The sequence below is a fragment of the Oncorhynchus tshawytscha genome, linkage group LG07 (assembly GCF_018296145.1).
Source record: "Oncorhynchus tshawytscha isolate Ot180627B linkage group LG07, Otsh_v2.0, whole genome shotgun sequence".
NCBI classification, from domain to species: Eukaryota; Metazoa; Chordata; class Actinopteri; order Salmoniformes; family Salmonidae; genus Oncorhynchus; species Oncorhynchus tshawytscha.
In genome coordinates, this window is record NC_056435.1 from 19613376 (window position 1) to 19634032 (window position 20657).

General features: G+C 41.3%; 1 protein-coding gene across 1 annotated transcript in view; it reads left to right on the top strand.

The window, feature by feature from the left end:
- The window catches only part of LOC112254117 (receptor-type tyrosine-protein phosphatase T), a 491368-nt gene that overhangs the window by 276565 nt on the left and 194146 nt on the right, over positions 1–20657 (top strand). The window contains exons 10-11 of the mRNA XM_024426355.2: positions 13003–13204; positions 18202–18307. Of these exons, the coding sequence (XP_024282123.1) occupies positions 13003–13204; positions 18202–18307 (308 nt within the window). The remainder of the gene's footprint in view (positions 1–13002; positions 13205–18201; positions 18308–20657) is intronic.

The window sequence follows — 20657 nt, forward strand, 5'->3', positions numbered from 1 at the left end:
TTAAACGTGTTCACCCTCACAAGGCTGGCAGCCCAAACGGCATCCCTAGCCGCATCCTCAGAGCATGCACAGACCAGCTGGATGGTGTGTTTACGTACATATTCAATCTCTCCCTATCCCAGTCTGCTGTCCCCACATGCTTTCAAGATGGCCACCATTGTTCCTTTACCCAAGAATGCAAAGGAAACTGAACTAAATAACTATAGCCACGTAGCACGTACTTCTGTCATCATGAAGTGTTTTGAGAGACTAGTCAAGGATCATATCACCTCTACCTTACCTGTCACTTACCTGTCACCCACTAAAAGACCCACTTCAATTTGCTTAGCGCCCCAATTGGTTCACAGACGATGAAATCGCCATCACACTGCACACTTGCCCTATCCCATCTGGACAAGATGAATACCTACGTAAGAATGCTGTTCATTGACTATAGCTCAGCGTTCAACACCATAGTACCCTCCAAACTCGTCATTAAGCTCGAGACCCTGGGTCTCGACCCCGCCCTGTGCAACTGAGTCCTGGACTTCCTGACGTGCTGCCCCCAGGTGGTGAAGGTAGGAAACAACATCTCTACTTCGCTGATCCTGAACACTGGGGCCCCACAAGGGTGCATGCTCAGCCCCCTCCTGTACTCCCTGTTCACCCATTACTGCATGGCCATGCACGACTCCAACTCAATCATCAAGTTTGCAGATGACACAACAGTAGTAGGCTTGATTACTAACAACGACGAGAGAGCCTACAGGGAGGAGGTGAGGGCTCTGGGAGTGTGGTATCTGGAAAATAACCTCTCACTCAACGTCAACAAAGTGAAGGAGATTATAGTGGATTTCAGGTAACAGCAGAGGGAGCACCCCCCTATCCACATCAACGGGACCGCAGTGGAGAAGGTGGAATGTTTTAAGTTCCTCGACTTACATATCACTGACAAATTGAAATGATTCACCCACACAGACAGTGTGGTGAAGAAGGCGCAACAGCCCTCCAGGACAACTACAGCAGCCAATGTCACAGGAAGGCCAAAAAGATCATCAAGGACTACAACCACCCGAGCCACTGCTTGTTCCCTTATGATCCAGAAGGCGAGGCCAGTATAGGTGCATCAAAGCTGGGACCGAGAAACAGAAAAAGAGCTTCTATCTCAAGGCCATCAAACTGTTAAATAGCCATCAATAGCACAGAGAGACTGTTGCCTACTTGAAATCATTGGCCACTTTAATAAATGGAACACTAGTCACCTTAATAATGTCACTTTAATAATGTTTACATATCTTGCATTACTCATCTCATATGTATACGTATACTGTATTCTATACTATCTACTGTATATTAGTCTATGCTGCTCTGATGTTGCTCGTCCATATATTTATATATTCTTAATTTCATTCCTTTACATACATTTGTGTGTATTAGGTATTTGTCGTGAAATTGTTAGATATTGCTGCACTGTCGGAACTATAAGCACAAGCATTTCGTTAGCACAACCATCTCATGGACAAGTGACATAACCAACGGACAAAACAGTTGATTGTGCATTACGAGTTCTGCCCTTCTATTCTAAGCCAACTGTGTACGTAGCAGTCGTCAAATGACAGCTCTTCTCTTGTCTCTCAATATGCAGTGCTGTACATGCAAATAAAATCAATATGTGTCCAAATCCACACAGAATCTTCCTTTGTCATCTCGCATCACTTTTGTGACAGTTCTCTGGCATCAATACTTTCCCTCCCTTCTCATCTTTCCCTAGACGCACAGTACTGTAAATGTGTGCAAGCTCCGCTAGCCAATACTGTAAGGACCACTGTTACATCAAAGTCTCTTCTGTAAGAGCTGTATCCAGTTGTACCCTCATGGGATGTCGTTGTAACATGTTAAATGCTATGTAACAGATGCTACAAAATGTAAACAGTTTGTGCCTCGTAATTAATCTGTTTCACAACAAATGGCATGCTACAAACAGCACCCCATTTGTCCCTGTTTCCCAGTGACAACGGAGAGATGGATGGACAAGCTGAGCAACTTCACACTTGCTCCACTCAATTACAGGCCTGCCTTTTAACTGTTCGCTAATGGCCTGAGTGAAGTGGATTTGCTACCTTGCCCCGAGCTGGTAGCCATATAGCAGCTGTATCACCTGCCCCTACTGCAGCTAGTCAGCCACCCCAACTCCAATGATAACGTGCCCAGGCAGACAATGTGGTTCTGCGTGTTTGGTTAGACCATGGTGGTGGTAACGCCAAGGTCGTAGGTTAAATTCCTGCAGGGATCACATACACTTCCTAAAAATGTATGCACTCACGTATTGTGAGTCACTCTGGATAAATGTGTCTTTTAAATGGTATATTTTATTATCTGTATATTATAGAGACCTATTATTTCCTCCCCACATTGTAGCCTCTCTTTCGCCAAATGCATCAGCATCATTCCCTTTTGATTTGTATCTAGTGTGACACTGAAAAGGCTTCCTATACAAGATAACTGAATGGACATGAATGGATAATGGAAGACCATTGATTGCCTTGTAGCTTTTGAAACTGTCCTCTCCTTTGTCCCCGAGGTGGAAACATTTATAGATTGATATTGCGATTGGGGCCATTGTTGCTATGGCATTTTGTAGGCTTTTCATTGATTGCGGGGGTTTTGAAGCAAATATATTAATGTCCCAACAATTGAAGCGACCATCCTGTTCTTGAATGTCCTTATTTCTAATAAAAAATCATATTTATTTGGTTTAGCCCATTTCAATTTGTAGGGCATACTGTATTATATAGATGTTTTATTCAGACCAAACTTGTCACTAACAAAAGTTAAAGTTGAGTAAGGAACTATGAACCAATTGAAATCTCAAACATCAAAGAACAGCAGTAACGGAAACTTTCCCCGAACTCTGCCATTAAACAAAAAGACACATTGCCCTCTGTCTTTTGCTTTTATTTATGTGTGCTGCTGTTTGGTACAGCGTCCTTATTTATTGGCATCCATCTCTCGTATCGGCAACGAGTTATTCCACAGACGTAGTCTCTCCATTATCCACAGTGCAGTGCCTCAGTGGGCTTCTGCTGTTTCATTGGGCAGTAAACTACCTCTGCTTTATTACGCCTCCCTGCTGAGTATATCAACCAACGAGAAGGAGAGCCAGAGGAATACGCATTCACACCCAAACTAAAGCAACAAATATTTGGGGATAATATTTTACAAGTCTGAGTAAGAGTCTCCATGAATAAATATTGATTTCAGGTATTTATTATGAGCAACGCAGTCTCACTGCAGGCCTGGTGGGTATAAAATGGAAGGGTGTTGATGGCAGTAGGACTTCCTGAGTCAATGTGCTGTGTTGCTGCCTGAAATTCCACTATAAATACACTGCTCAAAAAAATAAAGGGAACACTTAAACAACACAATGTAACTCCAAGTCAATCACACTTCTGTGAAATCAAACTGTTCACTTAGGAAGCAACACTGATTGACGATAAATTTCCCATGCTGTTGTGCAAATGGAATAGACAACAGGTGGAAAATATAGGCATTTAGCAAGACACCCCCAATAAAGGAGGGGTTCTGCAGGTGGGGACCACAGACCACTTCTCAGTTCCTATGCTTCCTGGCTGATGTTTTGGTCACTTTTGAATGCTGGCGGTGCTTTCACTAGTGGTAGCATGAGACGGAGTCTACACCCCACACAACTGGCTCAGGTAGTGCAGCTCATCCAGGATGGCACATCAATGCGAGATGTGGCAAGAAGGTTTGTTGTGTCTGTCAGCGTAGTGTCCAGAGCATGGAGGCGCTACCAGGAGACAGGCCAGTACATCATGCTTACAGCCCAACACTGTGCAGGACGTTTGGCATTTGTCAGAGAACACCAAGATTGGCAAATTCGCCACTGGCGCCCTGTGCTCTTCACAGATGAAAGCAGGTTCACACTGAGCACATGTGACAGACGTGGAGAACGTTCTGCTGCCTGCAACATCCTCCAGCATGACCGGTTTGGCGGTGGGTCAGTCATGGTGTGGGGTGGTATTTCTTTGGGGGGCCGCACAGCCCTCCATGTGCTCGCCAGAGATAGCCTGACTGCCATTAGGTACCGAGATGAGATCCTCAGACCCTTGTGATACCATATGCTGGTGCGGTTGGCCCTGGGTTCCTCCTAATGCAAGACAATGCTAGACCTCATGTGGCTGGAGTGTGTCAGCAGTTCCTGCAAGAGGAAGGCATTGATGCTATGGACTGGCCTGCCCGTTCCCCAGACCTGAATCCAATTGAGCACATCTGGGACATCATGTCTCGCTCCATCCACCAACGCCACGTTGCACCACAGACTGTCCAGGAGTTGGAGGATGCTTTAGTCCAGGTCTGGGAGGAGATCCCTCGGGAGACCATCCTCCACCTCATCTGGAGCATGCCCAGGCGTTGTAGGGAGGTCATACAGGCACGTGGAGGCCACACACACTGCTGAGCCTAATTTTGACTTGTTTTAAGGACATTACATCAAAGTTGGATCAGCCTGTAGTGTGGTTTTCCACTTTAATTTTGAGTGTGACTCCAAATCCAGACCTCCATGGGTTGATGCATTTGATTTCCATTGATAATTTTTGTGTGATTTTGTTGTCAGCACATTCAACTATGTAAAGAAAAAAGTATTTAATAAAAATATTTCATTCATTCAGATCTAGGACGTGTTATTTTAGTGTTCCCTTTATTTTTTGAGCAGTGTATATCACAAATATACATTTTTCACTGACAATTGTATCCAATGCAAGGACTGGTGACAGCAGATAGAACCTCGATGCAATGGGAACAGTCTATTGAAGCACAACAACAAGGAAATATTTATTGCTGCCATGCATTCAATAGTGGATGCTTGTCAACTAATGCTAATAAATAAATGCTAAGTGTTGTGAACCAGTTAACCTAAACTTTATTGGATAAATTATAGCTAGGAAAGGAATTAGGAAACCACGTCTACAGGAAGGCTCCATTTGTTTCAGTTTCAGTTCCTTTACGAATCTTTATCAAGCTTGGAAATCCTGCAAGCCATTAGTGGCTTGATGAGGACTTATGCTAATCAGTCTAGATTAGCCAGCAGCCTTTAAAACACCCCCATGACGTCTGACAGATGCTGAAGTCTGACTCACCCTAGCCCACTGTCTCACACAGCCAAGGACCACCAATCACACACCCAAAGTCTATACGGCTAGAGACCCATATTCATATTGCATAATTTTGGCCCAGCTTTGTCTGGAGGTCCACAATGACATGTTTCAAAAAGGCTTATATAGGACACAACTCTGGATGACCCCGCCCACATACACAAACACTCCTTTTCATTTCTGGTTTTTTTCTGAGCTTGTCTTGCCCCAACTGCTTATTTGCCTGTGGTCAGTGCAACACAGTCTCGGGACATCGCCGGATCCAGCACTTACCATGAAAGCCTTTCAAGCAGCGACTGGCCTAGCTGCCAGCAGGCACTGAGCTGTCAATTCGTTTGATTTGAATTGTATAATGGAGTTGTGATCTGTGAAACATCAGTCTAAAATGTTTTTATTGCCCGCAACCCTGTAGACATCAATTTACACAAACATCAATCTCCACCGGTAAAAAAATAAAAACAATACAGGCCATGTGTTTGGATGTTTGTGGTTATGGAAGCGCTGCCTGATTGTTTTGACGGCGTCAATATTTCTGTTGTAATGTATTGCCAGTATTTCATTGCCGTGACACACAGCACTGTGGAGATAATTCAAATGGAAATGGAAACTCACTGGTAGGACCAATAGAACTGACATTGCCATTATATTCTCCTTCACTTTTGCAAAACAATGCATATGCCCGAAAATGACAATATTGTGTGCTGTTGATAGAAATAATTCCTTAAATCACATACTATTTTGGGGATTGGTACCAATTAGGCAACCACCATGTTTACAACCCACACACATAGCAATATGTTTACCTTTCTATCCTGCATTTCTCCTCTTCCTTTCTACTCACAGTAGGACAGCTTGTCACTAGGAACTATCAAACCATTTAAGGTAACATTTGCAATGTTGTTCATCCTGAATGACGGTGTATCAGAAAGCATTGGAAAAAGAAGCTTGCAGGCCCACATTTGTGACTGACCGGCTCAAATTGGTTTATGTAGCAAAATTTTAAATTGGGTTTTTTATATTGATTACTCAGAGCTACAAAATGGTATATCATACACTGCATTTTTGAGGAACAATGGTGAAGTAATTCTGCTTTGAAAGTTGATAAACTCATTTTTGAAAAAAGGGTCTTTGAATGTTTTGGTACCTACGGGAGAGCTCTTCTTTGTCTACACCCTTTCAGCATTGCTCACACTATCTTAAGCCAGCCCCACCCATCTCTTTAACCTCTTGGGGATAGTGAGACGCTAGCATCTCAAGTGGCCAATAGCCTCGGGAAATGCAGAGCGCCAAATTCAAATAAAACGCTATAAAAATCAAACTTTCATTAAATCCCACATGCAGGATACTCAATTAAACCTACACTCGTTGTGAATCCAGCCAACATGTCAGATTTTAAAAATGCTTTTCGGCGAAAGCATGAGAAGCTATTATCTGATAGCATGCACCCACCTGAACCAGTTGTAAACAAAATAACTAGTGTAGCAGGCGCTACACAAAATGCTGAAATAAAATATAAAACATGCATTACCTTTGACGAGCTTCTTTGTTGGCACTCCAATATGTCCCATAAACATCACAATTGGTCCTTTTTAAAAATTAATTCTGTCCATGTATACCCAAAATGTCCATTTATAAAGCAGGTTTGATACGGAAAAAACAGCTTGCCAAAACACAACGTCACTACAAAACATTTCAAAAGTTGCCTATAAACTTTGCCAAAATATTTCAAACTACTTTTGTAATACAACTTTAGGTATTTTTAAACGTTAATAATCGATCAAATTGTAGATGGGGCAATCTGTATTCAATAGAGCAAGTAAACAAAACATGCACCATTTACCCTCTTGCGTAACTCTCAACAGTGTAACGTTGTTCCAGGATGTGCCTCTTCTTTGTTGCACCAATGATTAACTTCAACCCAATTCCAAAGACTGGTGACATCCTGTGGAAGTCGTAGGAACTGTAAAATGGTCGCTATCAAATTTCCCTTGGCAAAGACAACTGAGGGAACGGTCAGAGGCAAAAAAAATAAAGTTTTTCCTCTGGGTTTTGCCTGCTACATAAGTTCTGTTATAGTCACAGACATGATTGAACCAGTTTTAGAAACTTAAGAGTGTCTTCTATCCACACCTACTAATCATATGCATATAATATGTTCCTGGTATGAGTAGCAGGAAGTTGAAATTGTGCACACTATTTATCCAAAAGTGGAAATGCTGCCCCCTATCATTAAAAGGTTTTAGGGATTCAAATTTCTTTATAAATATTAAATGACACTTACCCAGATACACTTGTCTAAATTGATGGGACATCTGAAGAAATTACAGTGGGGAGAACAAGTATTTGATACACTGCCGATTTTGTTTTCCTACTTACAAAGCATGTAGAGGTCTGTAATTTTTTATCATAGGTGCACTTCAACCGTGAGAGACGGAATCTAAAACAAAAATCCAGAAAATCACATTTTATGATTTTTAAGTAATTCATTTGCATTTTATTGCATGACATAAGTATTTGATACATCAAAAAAGCAGAATTTAATATTTGGTACAGAAACCTTTGTTTGCAATTACAGAGATCATACGTTTCCTGTAGTTCATGACCAGGTTTGCACACACTGCAGCAGGGATTTTGGCCCACTCCTCCATACAGACCTTCTCCAGATCCTTCAGGTTTCGGGGTTGTCGCTGGGCAATACGGACTTTCAGCTCCCTCCAAAGATTTTCAATTGTTTTCAGGTCTGGAGTCTGGCTAGGACACTCCAGGACCTTGAGATGCTTCTTACGGAGCCACCCCTTAGTTGCCCTGGCTGTGTGTTTCGGGTCGTTGTCATGCTGGAAGACCCAGCCACGACCCATCTTCAATGCTCTTACTGAGGGAAGGAGGTTGTTGGCCAAGATCTCGCGATACATGGCCCCATCCATCCTCCCCTCAATACGGTGCAGTCGTCCTGTCCCCTTTGCAGAAAAGCATCCCCAAAGAATGATGTTTCCACCTCCATGCTTCACAGTTGGGATGGTGTTTAGACCAAAAAGCTCAGTTTTTGTCTCATCAGACCACATGACCTTCTCCCATTCCTCCTCTGGATCATCCAGATGGTCATTGGCAAACTTCAGACGGGCCTGGACATACGCTGGCTTGAGCAGGGGAACCTTGCATGCGCTGCAGGATTTTAATCCATGACGGCGTAGTGTGTTACTAATGGTTTTCTTTGAGACTGTGGTCCCAGCTCTCTTCAGGTCATTGACCAGGTCCTACCGTGTAGTTCTGGGCTGATCCCTCACCTTCCTCATGATCATTGATGCCCCACGATGTGAGATCTTGCATGGAGCCCCAGACCGAGGGTGATTGACTGTCATCTGTAACTTCTTCCATTTTCTAATAAAAGCGCCAAAAGTTGTTGCCTTCTCACCAGGCTGCTTGTCTATTGTCCTGTAGCCCATCCTAGCCTTTTGTGCAGGTCTACAATTTCATCCCTGATGTCCTTACACAGCTCTCTGGTCTTGGCCATTGTGGAAAGGTTGGAGTCTGTTTCATTGCGTGTGTGAACAGGTGTCTTTTATACAGCTAACGAGTTCAAAAAGGTACAGTTAATACAGGTAATGAGTGGAGAACAGGAGGGATTCTTAAGAAAAACTAACAGGTCTGTGAGAGCCTGAATTCTTACTGGTTGGTAGGTGATCAAATACTTATGTCATGCAATAAAATGCAAATGAATTATTTAAAAATCATACAATGTGATTTTCTGGATTTTTGTTTAAGATTCTGTCTCTCACAGTTGAAGTGTACCTATGATAAAAAAATTACAGACTTTACATGCTTTGTAAGTAGGAAAACCTGCAAAATTGGCAGTGTATCAAATACTTGTTCTCCCCACTGTATATAACCCCCAGCCACATCCAGTGATGGAAAAAGTACTAAATTGTCATACTTGAGTAAATGTAAAGATACCTTAATAGAAAAAGACTCAAGTAAAAGTCACCCAGGAAAATACTACTTGCGTAAAAGTCTAAAATTATTTGTTTTTAAAAATACTTAAGTTTAAAAAGTAAATGGAATTGCTAAAATGTACTTAAGTATCAAAAGTAAAAGTATAAATCACTTCAAATTCCTTATATTACACCAGACGGACCAATTGTTTTTTTTTTTTATTGACGAATAGCCAGGGGCACAATCCAACACTCAACACTCAAACTAGGCGTTTGTGTTTAGTGAGTCTGCCAGATCAAATGCAGTAGAAATGACCAGGGATGTTCTCCTGATAAGTGTGTTAATTTGACAATTTTCCTGTCAAAATGTAACTTACTTTTGGGTGTCAGGGAAAATAAATTAAGTAAAAAGTAATTTATTTTCTTTCGGAATGTAGTGAAGTAAAAGTAACCAAAAATATAAATAGTAATGTACAGATAGCTAAAGTTAACCAAATAAGTTCAATGTTAGCTAGAATGCCAGCCATCTAATGTCAGCTGGCTAGCTAATAGCAAGCTTTAACTAGCAATTCAAACCGATTGTCATAGCTAGCTAAAGTTAACCAAATTAGTTCAATGTTAGCTAGTTAGCATTCTAAGAAAACATCACTAACATTACAAACACTTCATACACGTAAATTAATCTACAAGTTAATCTGCAGCTCATTTATAGACACACTGCAGACAAATCTGAAACTCATCTTTCGGCATGTTCAGCCTACTCATTATCTCAGCCAATCATGGCTAGCGGGAAGGTTCCTCACTTTATCTTTGGCTAAACTAAATAGGTTTGTAATTTAACATTTTTATTTGTATTTACAGATTGGCATGAAAGTTCACATATTCGAGAAGGCATTTCTGCCAAAAAAAAACACATTTAGATTTTTAAAAAAAAGTTTTACGTTCAAACGTCTATCCTGTGAATAGCCTACTATATGGAAAAACTGAAGGTAGAAATACACAAAATGGTTATCATAGTCCTTGAGGAACAAAATCCTTTAATAAACTAACTGAAAATGGCCCTTGAAAAATGGATCCAGGTCATGTTGTTGTTCATCTATTTTTATCATGTCTGGTAAAACCACACCATATCTATATGGAAAAAAAGTAGAAATACACTTTACCGTTGGCCAAAATCCTAATCAAACTCCAGCTTTATCATGTCTGGTAAAACCACACCATACAAAAAGTATGCTTTAGTACTTTAACTTGCAATGAAAATTAATTTCTGACAAAATTAGAAATATATAATGTCTAAATATTTTTGCTAGACTCTTACATGGGTGAATGCTTCATGGCAGCATGTTTTTTCCATTGTTTGTAGCTACAGCTTATTTAGCCCGTTGTGTCAAGTCCCTCTGGTTCACACTGACCATGTGTATAAAGTAGTCCATCACAACTATTTCACACTGATGATTGTCAATAGAGCCAGCTAAATTCAAGATAGCAATGTTGTTGAGAGCAGTAGCAACACTTTTGTAGTTATTCATGGCTAACGTTATATCTTTCAAAAAAAGCCACGGTAGCAAGGATTATCTACACATACTGAGCAGCTCATGTTATAGACAGAAGCGTGGTACATGGCCAACCAATCAGAACTCATCTCTCGGCATGTCCAGCCCATCCATTATCTCAGCCAATCATGGCTAGCAAGAAAGTTCCTGTTTTTTTTCCATGGCTAAACCAACTAGTCTCGAAATTGAACAATTGTATTCATATTTACAGATGGAATACAAGTTTGTTGTTAAGGCACATGAAAGTTCACATGCTCCAGAAGGCATTTCTGACAAAAAATGCATTTGGATTAAAACACCTCTCCTTTTGAAGTTGTGACATGCGACATACCCCTAGCTTCTTGAAACATTTATGTAAATTCTAGGGACACAACTTTGGTATGAACCAACTGTGTTTAATGCCTTTGAAGGCTATTATTGAAATGGTCTGTTATTAGTGCTTATAGGATGTTTTATAATGCACTATACTGCATGATAGAATGCCATTTAAATACATTTTGTTCATATGATATAGAGTGGGTTGCACCAACATGGTTTAAATTAATCTAGGATTAGAGCTCATCTAGGTTTGGTAAATGTAGGTTTATAATTTATTAGAGATGTGTTGCACCACTTAATTTTGTATCTGGATCAGTAAATCTATGATTTTCAGTTTTAAACTATGATTAGTGACATGTTACACCAATATATGAGGTATTTCACGAGTTGAAACGAAGTTGCTAGCCTATTTGACAAATGAGGCCACAAAGTTGCTGTTCCTTGATAAAATAATAGCAATGTAGCACTACTGCAACTCCATTCTGAAAGGTTCTTATGGGTTGGCCGATTTGAAATAAAATCTGTTAATTGCCAGTAGTAGACAGAAAACTGTACTAGCTACTGTAGCTAGCTAGTTTATAAACCAAGCTAGTTAGCATAAAATATAACGTGTTATTGTCATTACTTAACGTTATTTAGCCCTTTATTATTTGTTCGCTAGCCAACTGATCATTGCATGTCAAAGAAGTTCAAATTTCTCTGCTTATGAAAAAAAGCTCTTGTTGGAGCTGATGGGGGAATTTACTAAGATAGAGGATAAAAAGACTCAACATGACTTTCAAAAAGAAGGAAGACCCCATGGCCATATTATGCAACAGGTTTAATGGATTGACACGGATTTAAGAGAAGAGGGACCCAAATCGGATGAAGGCGTGCTGGAAAAATTTCAAAGAGAAAGCCAAAAAGGATGCGGCAGAGGAGAGGCAGGCAGTCTATTGCCCCTAGTACACCTAAGAATCTAGCTCTCCTGTAAAATCCAGCTGTTGTTTCCTCTGTAGGATTCAACCGTATGTACTGATTCGTCAGACCAGCAATACCACTGGACACTCGGACTACAATCCTGCAGATGGTTGACTTGTGGAGTCCAAAAAGATCCCCATCCACCATCTGGAAACATCCAGTTGCGTAGAACTGTAGGGCCAACAGGAGCTGAAGTAGTGGGGGTACAGCCACGTTCCTATCACTCCCAAAGCTTAACGTTTTGTGCAACCTTCCTTCCCAGTTGCATTACAGTCTTTGGAGAAGTGGTATCTCCTTGAAAACTCATCATTATCATAAAACTCAGGATTCAAATTGTCTATAATTATTCTGTGAGGAACTGTAGTTTTGGTTTCTCCACAGTAGATATGCTGCCATTTATCAGTTAAACCACCTCAAGTGGCAGTTCAGAATTAACCTCCAATCTAAGTTTATATAAAAAAGGTTTATAGTGAAAACTAAACTTAGATTAATGTATTTTTAAGTAATTTACACCTCTGATTAAATCCATCCTCTAATCTAAATGTAGTTGTTTTTAGGGGTATCTGTACTTTACTATTTATATTTTTGACTACTTTTACTTCACAACATTCCTGAAGAAAATTATTACATTTTGAATGCTTAGCGGGACAGAAAATGGTCTAATTCGCACACTTATAAAGATAACATCCCTGGTCATCCCTACTGCCTCTGATCTGGAGGACTCACTAAACACAAATGCTTTGTTTTTAATTTGTGTCTGAGTGTTGGAGTGTGACCCTGGCTATCCGTAAAAAATAATAATAATTGTACCGTCTGGTTTGCTTAATTATTTTAAATGATTTGTACTTTTACGTTTACTTTTGATACTTAAGTATATTTACTGGGTGACTTTCACTTTTATTTTTTTCAAGTATGTAAATTTAGTACTTTTTCCGCCACTGAATTTAATTTAACTAGGATTAATTTAAAACTATGTTTAACATTTGGTGCAACAAGATTAATATATAAACCCTTGATTTAACCCAGTTTAAGAGTTACTCCATGTTGCTGCAACCCACCCATAGTGTTACCTTTTTCTCTCTGCTCTTACAGATCACCTATAAGGCTCTGAGCTCCTTGGACCCCAGTGCAGACCTGACCACCCAGCGCGGCAGGGTGTTCAAGCTACGCAACGAGACCCACCACCTGTTTGTGGGGCTCTACCCGGGCACCACCTACTTCTTCACCCTCAAAGCCAGCACCAACAAAGGTTTTGGACCCCCTGTTACCACCCGCATCGCCACCAAGATAGCAGGTGAGTGAGACCTGTTCAGAGCAGATAGTCTTAATAGTGGTGTTACGTTGGTATCAGAAGTTCACATACATACAACAGCAAGCACTACTGTAACGATGTATGCTGAGAGCCGGGAAGCAAGTTCAATTTGTTTTAATAAATAAATAATGTTTTAATAAATAAACGCAACTAAATACAAAACAAGAAACACAAACAACGCACAGACATGACACTGGAACAGAAACAGGAACAATGATGACTTGGGAGGAAACAAAAGGGAGTGACATATAAAGCGCAGGTAATCAAGGAGGTGGTGGAGTCCAGGTGAGTGTCATTATGTGCAAAAGTGCATAACACTGGTGACAGGTGTGTGCCATAACGAGCAGCCTGGTGACCTAGAGGCCGGAGAGGGAGCACAGATGACAACTAAAACAAAAATTACGTGCACCATTGTACCATAGCAGTTTTGTTCTCCTTTTTCCTTTTGTATGTTGTATGAAAGTAAAAAACCAACACTGTGACATTGTAAAATGCTACGTTTTCTAAAAAATACCATTTAGAACAAGGCTCGAACACCTGACTAAAGACTTGTAAGGCCAGTATATTATTCTTCATTTTTTTAAACGGATACACCTCAGTAAAACAGTGACCTTTCAAATGTCTATATAGGGATTACATGCTGGAAATGATTCATAAAGTAGCGTGAGTCTCACTGTAGAAATTAAGCTAGAGTAGAATAATATATTTATACGCTGATAAAACAAAGTTGGGGGATGAAGAAAATCACGTGGTTGGCACGTTATTGACACACCAATTTAATCAAATCAAAGCAAATCAAATGTTATTTGTCACATACACATGGTTAGCAGATGTTAATGCGAGTGTAGCGAAATGCTTGTGCTTCTAGTTCCGACAATGCAGTAATAACCAACAAGTAATCTAGCTAACAATTCCAAAACTACTACCTTATAGACACAAGTGTAAGGGGGATAAAGAATATGTACATAAAGATATATGAATGAGTGATGGTACAGAACGGCATAGGCAAGATACAATAGATGGTATTGAGTGCAGTATATACATATGAGATGAGTATGTAAACAAAGTGGCATAGTTAAAGTGGCTAGTGATACATGTATTACATAAAGATGCAGTAGATGATATAGAGTACAGTATATACATATACATATGAGATGAATAATGTAGGGTATGTAAACATTATATTAGGTAGCATTGTTTAAAGTGGCTAGTGATATATTTGACATCATTTCCCATCAATTCCCATTATTAAAGTGGCTGGAGTTGAGTCAGTGTGTTGGCAGCAGCCACTCAATATTAGTGGTGGCTGTTTAACAGTCTGATGGCCTTGATATAGAAGCTGTTTTTCAGTCTCTCGGTCCCAGCTTTGATGCACCTGTACTGACCTCACCTTCTGGATATTAGCAGGGTGAACAGGCAGTGGCTCGGGTGGTTGTTGTCCTTGATGATCTTTATGGCCTTCCTGTGACATCGGGTGGTGTAGGTGTCCTGGAGGGCAGGTAGTTTGCCCCCGGTGATGCGTTGTGCAGACCTCACTACCCTCTGGAGAGCCTTACGGTTGTGGGCGGAGCAGTTGCCGTACCAGGCGGTGATACAGCCCGACAGGATGCTCTCGATTGTGCATCTGTAGAAGTTTGTGAGTGCATTTGGTGACAAGCCGAATTTCTTCAGCCTCCTGAGGTTGAAGAGGCGCTGCTGCGCCTTCTTCACGATGCTGTCTGTGTGGGTGGACCAATTCAGTTTGTCTGTGATGTGTACTCAGAGGAACTTAAAACTTACAACCCTCTCCACTACTGTTCCATCAATGTGGATAGGGGGGTGTTCCCTCTGCTGTTTCCTGAAGTCCACAATCATCTCCTTAGTTTTGTTGACGTTGAGTGTGAGGTTATTTTCCTGACACCACACTCCGAGAGCCCTCACCTCCTCCCTGTAGGCCGTCTCGTCGTTGTTGGTAATCAAGGCTACCACTGTTGTGTCGTCCGCAAACTTGATGATTGAGTTGGAGGCGTGCGTGGCCACGCAGTCGTGGGTGAACAGGGAGTACAGGAGAGGGCTCAGAACGCACCCTTGTGGGGCCCCAGTGTTGAGGATCAGCGGGGTGGAAATGTTGTTGCCTACCCTCACCACCTGGGGGCGGCCCGTCAGGAAGTCCAGTACCCAGTTGCACAGGGCGGGGTCGAGACCCAGGGTCTAGAGCTTGATGACGAGCTTGGAGGGCACTATGGTGTTAAATGCCGAGCTGTAGTCGATGAACAGCATTCTCACATAGGTATTCCTCTTGTCCAGATGGGTTAGGGCAGTGTGCAGTGTGGTTGAGATTGCATCGTCTGTGGACCTATTTGGGCGGTAAGCAAATTGGAGTGGGTCTAGGGTGTCAGGTAGGGTGGAGGTGATATGGTCCTTGACTAGTCTCTCAAAGCACTTCATGATGACGGAAGTGAGTGCTACGGGGCAGTAGTCGTTTAGCTCAGTTACCTTAGCTTTCTTGGGAACAGATACAATGGTGGCCCTCTTGAAGCATGTGGGAACAGCAGACTGGGATAGGAATTGATTGAATATGTCCGTAAACACACCAGCCAGCCAGCATGCTCTGAGGGCGCGGCTGGGGATGCCGTCTGGGCCTGCAGCCTTGCGAGGGTTGACACTTTTAAATGTTTTCCTCACGTCGGCTGCAGTGAAGGAGAGTCCGCATGTTTTAGTTGCGGGCCGTGTCAGTGGCACTGTATTGTCCTCAAAGCGGGCAAAAAAGTTATTTAGTCTGCCTGGGAGCAAGACATCCTGGTCCGTGACTGGGCTGGTTTTCTTTTTGTAATCCGTGATTGACTGTAGACCCTGCCACATACCTCTTGTGTCTGAGCCGTTGAATTGAGATTCTACTTTGTCTCTATACTGACGCTTAGCTTGTTTGATTGCCTTGCGGAGGGAATAGTTACACTGTTTGTATTCGGTCATGTTTCCGGTCACCTTGCCCTGATTAAAAGCAGTGGTTCGGGCTTTCAGTTTCACGCGAATGCTCCCATCAATCCACGGTTTCTGGTTTGGGAATGTTTTAATTGTTGCTATGGGAACGACATCTTCAACGCACGTTCTAATGAACTCGCTCACCGAATCAGCGTATTCGTCAATGTTGTTGTCTTACGCAATACGAAACATATCCCAGTCCACGTGATGGAAGCAGTCTTGGAGTGTGGAATCAGATTGGTCGGACCAGCGTTGAACAGACCTCAGCGCGGGAGCTTCTTGTTTTAGTTTCTGTCTGTAGGCATGGATCAACAAAATGGAGTCGTGGTCAGCTTTTCCCGAAAGGAGGGCGGGGCAGGGTCTTACATGCGTCGCGGAAGTTAGAATAGCAGTGATCCAAGGTTTTTCCAGCGCTGGTTGCGCAATCAATATGCTGATAAAATTTAGGGAGTCTTGTTTTCAGATTAGCCTTGCTAAAATCCCCAGCCACAATGAATGCAGCCTCCGAATAAATGGATTCCAGTTTGCAAAGAGTCAAATAAAGTTCGTTCAGAGCCATCGATGTGTCTGCTTGGGGGGGAATATATACGGCTGTGATTATAATCGAAGAGAATTCCCTTGGTAGATAATGCGGTCGACATTTGATTGTGAGGAATTCTAAATCAGGTGAACAGAAGGACTTGAGTACCTGTATGTTGTTATGATCATACCACGTTAACCATGAAGCATACGCCCCTGCCCCTCTTCTTACCAGAAAGATGTTTGTTTCTGTCTGCGTGATGCGTGGAGAAACCAGTTGGCTGCACCGACTCCGATAGCGTCTCTCCAGTGAGCCATGTTTCCGTGAAGCAAAGAACGTTACAGTCTCTGATGTCCCTCTGGAATGCTATCCTTGCTCGGATTTCATAAACCTTGTTGTCAAAGAGACTGGACATTGGCGAGAAGAATGCTAGGGAGTGGTGCACAATGTGCCCGTCTCCGGAGTCTGACCAGAAGACCGCTCCGTTTCCCCTTTTTACGAAGTCATTTTTTTGGGTCGCCGGCTGGGATCCATTCCGTTGTCCTGGGTGAAAGGCAGAACACAGGATCCGCTTCGCCAAAGTCATATTCTTGGTCGTACTGATGGTTAGTTGACGCTGCTCTTATGTTCAGTAGTTCTTCTCGACTGTATGTAATGAAACCTAAGATGACCTGGGGTACTAATGTAAGAAATAACACGTAAAAAAACAAAAAACTGCATAGTTTCCTAGGAACGCGAATGCTGTTGCTGACAGTCAAAATATCACTGGAATGACAACGTACCCCACATACAGTACACCGAATGTAGCAATCAAACATTGTTCATCATTGTGCACCATTCATTTGAACCATGTCATTCCTGACATTCATAGATAGAAATGGTGTAACACAAGCATGAAGGATTTGTCTTCTTATCTCTGAAAGTAAACATTCCCTGTCTCAGTTGTCAGTCATCCAATAGACTAGAGCCTTGACGGCCTGGAGCATCAACACCTTTCTCTTTGATTCCTGAACGAATTGGCATTTCTAATTCCAGACTTGGTTTATCTAATCAATGTTGTCCAATGAATGTTTTGGAGATAATGAAGACGTGACATTTTAAAGAGATGGCACTATCGTGACGTGTATAGGGCAAGGCTTTCATACCAACATGCTTGTGTTAGGATACATCTTTAAAAAGGTCAATCTTTAGCAATGTCTTTATGGACAATATTGACTTAGGCCAATTCCATAGTCTATTTACTGTTACTGTATGCCATACTCCGTTCTGGATTAGCTTCAGCAATCACAGGGCTAAATCCATTATTGCCACGATGTGAGGAGACCAAGTGCATTTTAAAGATAGGAATTCAACAGGGTTTTGTTCATTAAGAAACAAAAGTAACTAAAACAGACTCAATCATATTAGTCTTTTGTGGCATAACATTTAAAAAGTGTTCCATGGCGTGCCCCAATGAACACTTACTTGATCTCATCCCCTCTGAATCTTTCCCCACCAGCCCCATCGATGCCGGAATACGAGACAGACACGCCTCCTCTGAACGAGACGGACACCACCATCACAGTTCTGCTGAAGCCTGCCCAGTCCAGAGGAGCTCCCGTCAGGTACCACACTATGACATCACTTCCTGTCAAAAGTTACATGTCCAAGTGTCTCTATTTTGGAAGTGTTAACTTCATCTTAGTCTGCTTCAAATGTGAAAACTCTGGCATAAAGCCTAACTCACACATTTTTTAGCATGGCATTATGGAGGTGTCAGATTCGCAAAATAATGGTGTGTGGAAAGAATTTATATTAAATTGTATATATTGATTGTTTTAACTGCTTATCTGCACACTAAGAAATTAATTTGTTCATACACAACACATGACAGTGCAGTTAACGCTTAGGCCTAATTGCACAGGTTTTTACTAAAGTGTTACCCCTTTCTTTCTCAAAAAGACAAGTTATAAGCACAGAATCCAATTCATATTTATCTTGACCTTGAAATGGTTCACCGAAGTCCACAGAATCTCCTAAATTAAAAACGGAATTATTGTTCTTCCTGTGGGTGTTTTGAGGTATTAGAAGCAGTCATTCATATAAGTGCAATTTGTATGCAAAATGCATTAAGGGGATCAAGTTCAATTTGTATTGTAGTTGGCAGAGCAACACAGTTCTTTTAAAAGTTTCATCGCATTTAGTTCCAGTTTTGAAAACATAGCCTTGACAAAACAGACACGACATCCTCACTTATGCCAATTCAACACTACTGGCCGTTGGCTTGGAACAACAGCTTAACCGCTTTAGGAACATCAATCGCAAGCAGTTTGTTGACATTCATGAAAATATGGTTAGTGTGTGCATATTGAAATAGGACATTTTATGCTCAACCTAACAACTCAGAAGGAAACTATTTCCCAGTGTTAACCGAATCCCTCAATTGCCCTTACGGGCTAACATTTGGTCAGAAAGAAAATGCTTATGTACTTGCTATTGGGCTAACAATATTTCCAGGCCTTGTGTAGAATTATAGAATTGAAATATCTGAAGGGAATAATACACTTGTGAAATTGCTAAATAGGAATTTAAATCCAAGTGGGTATTTACAGTATTCTATTATATAATATGCATGCTATATAAAATTTCTGATTCATCAACTACTAAATCCTTTCGTAAAACACTTCAAATATGCCCCTAAGTGCATAAGGTTCATTGCCATATTTCAAATCACATTTTATTTGTCACATACACCGAATTCAATGGGTGTTAACTTGCTTACGAGCTCTTCACAATGATGCAGAGTTAAAAAATTATACTTAAAAGAAAAATAGTAACAGAAGAGGAATAAAATACACAAGAATGGAGCTATATACAGGGAGTACCAATACCAGATCAATGTGCAGAGGCATGAGGTATTTGAGGCAGATATGTACATGAAGGCAGGTTAGTGACTAGGCATCAGGATAGATAATAATAAGGTATTTGAGGTAGATATGTACATAAAGGCTGGGTAAAGTGACAAGGCATCCGGATAGATAATAATAAGGTATTTGAGGTAGATATGTACATGAAGGCAGGGTAAAGTGACTAGGCATCAGGATAGATCATAATAAGGTATTTGAGGTAAATATGTACATGAAGGCAGGGTAAAGTGACTAGGCATCAGGATAGATAATAATGAGGTATTTGAGGTAGATATGTACATGAAGGCAGGGTAAAGTGACTAGGCATCAGGATAGATAATAATAAGAGTATGTGAGTGAGTGTATATATAGTCTTCTGAGTGTGCATAGAGTCAGTGCAAGATAGAGTTAGTGCAGATAAACGTTGTTTTATGTTGAAAACAAGTCATTACTTGGAAATAACGATAGCCTACATTTCACATAGTGTACAGATAATGCTTTAAAAAGTATAATGGCCTGTAGAACATAAAAGCTTTGCTTTAATGAAAATGTTTACCAAAAAAGCTCATGACAAGATCAGCCGGGCTGTTGTTACATCCATCCTGCACATACGGATGCAACTAAGCCTTTTTTCCAATGCACTTGTTTGGTCTCTGAAAGCCATTAGTTTGAAATTGATATTTTCTGTCAGAGAAAATCCACGCTCCTTTGGTCATCAGCAATTATCCCATATGAAAGATGCCAAATTAGAGGCTAGGATCATTTGCCCTAGTCCTTCACTGAAACATACATTTCCCTAATTGCATATAATTGTGAAGTGGGTTCTTGGCATAGATGGATATAATTGCGGACAACCACTATAGCGCCCCAGGGCTCAAAAGAAGTCCTTATCCATTCATGAACCCCAGAGCAGAAACAAACCCACCACTCATTATCTTCCTCTCCATTGACAGGGCCTTTCAAAAAAGGCCAGTTTAAAGGCCACTCCCTCTGGCTCCTCACTTCTAATTAGGGGTAGATTTCCCTCTACTGGTCCCTCACAGAAATGACTGCCCAATAGAAGTGCTCC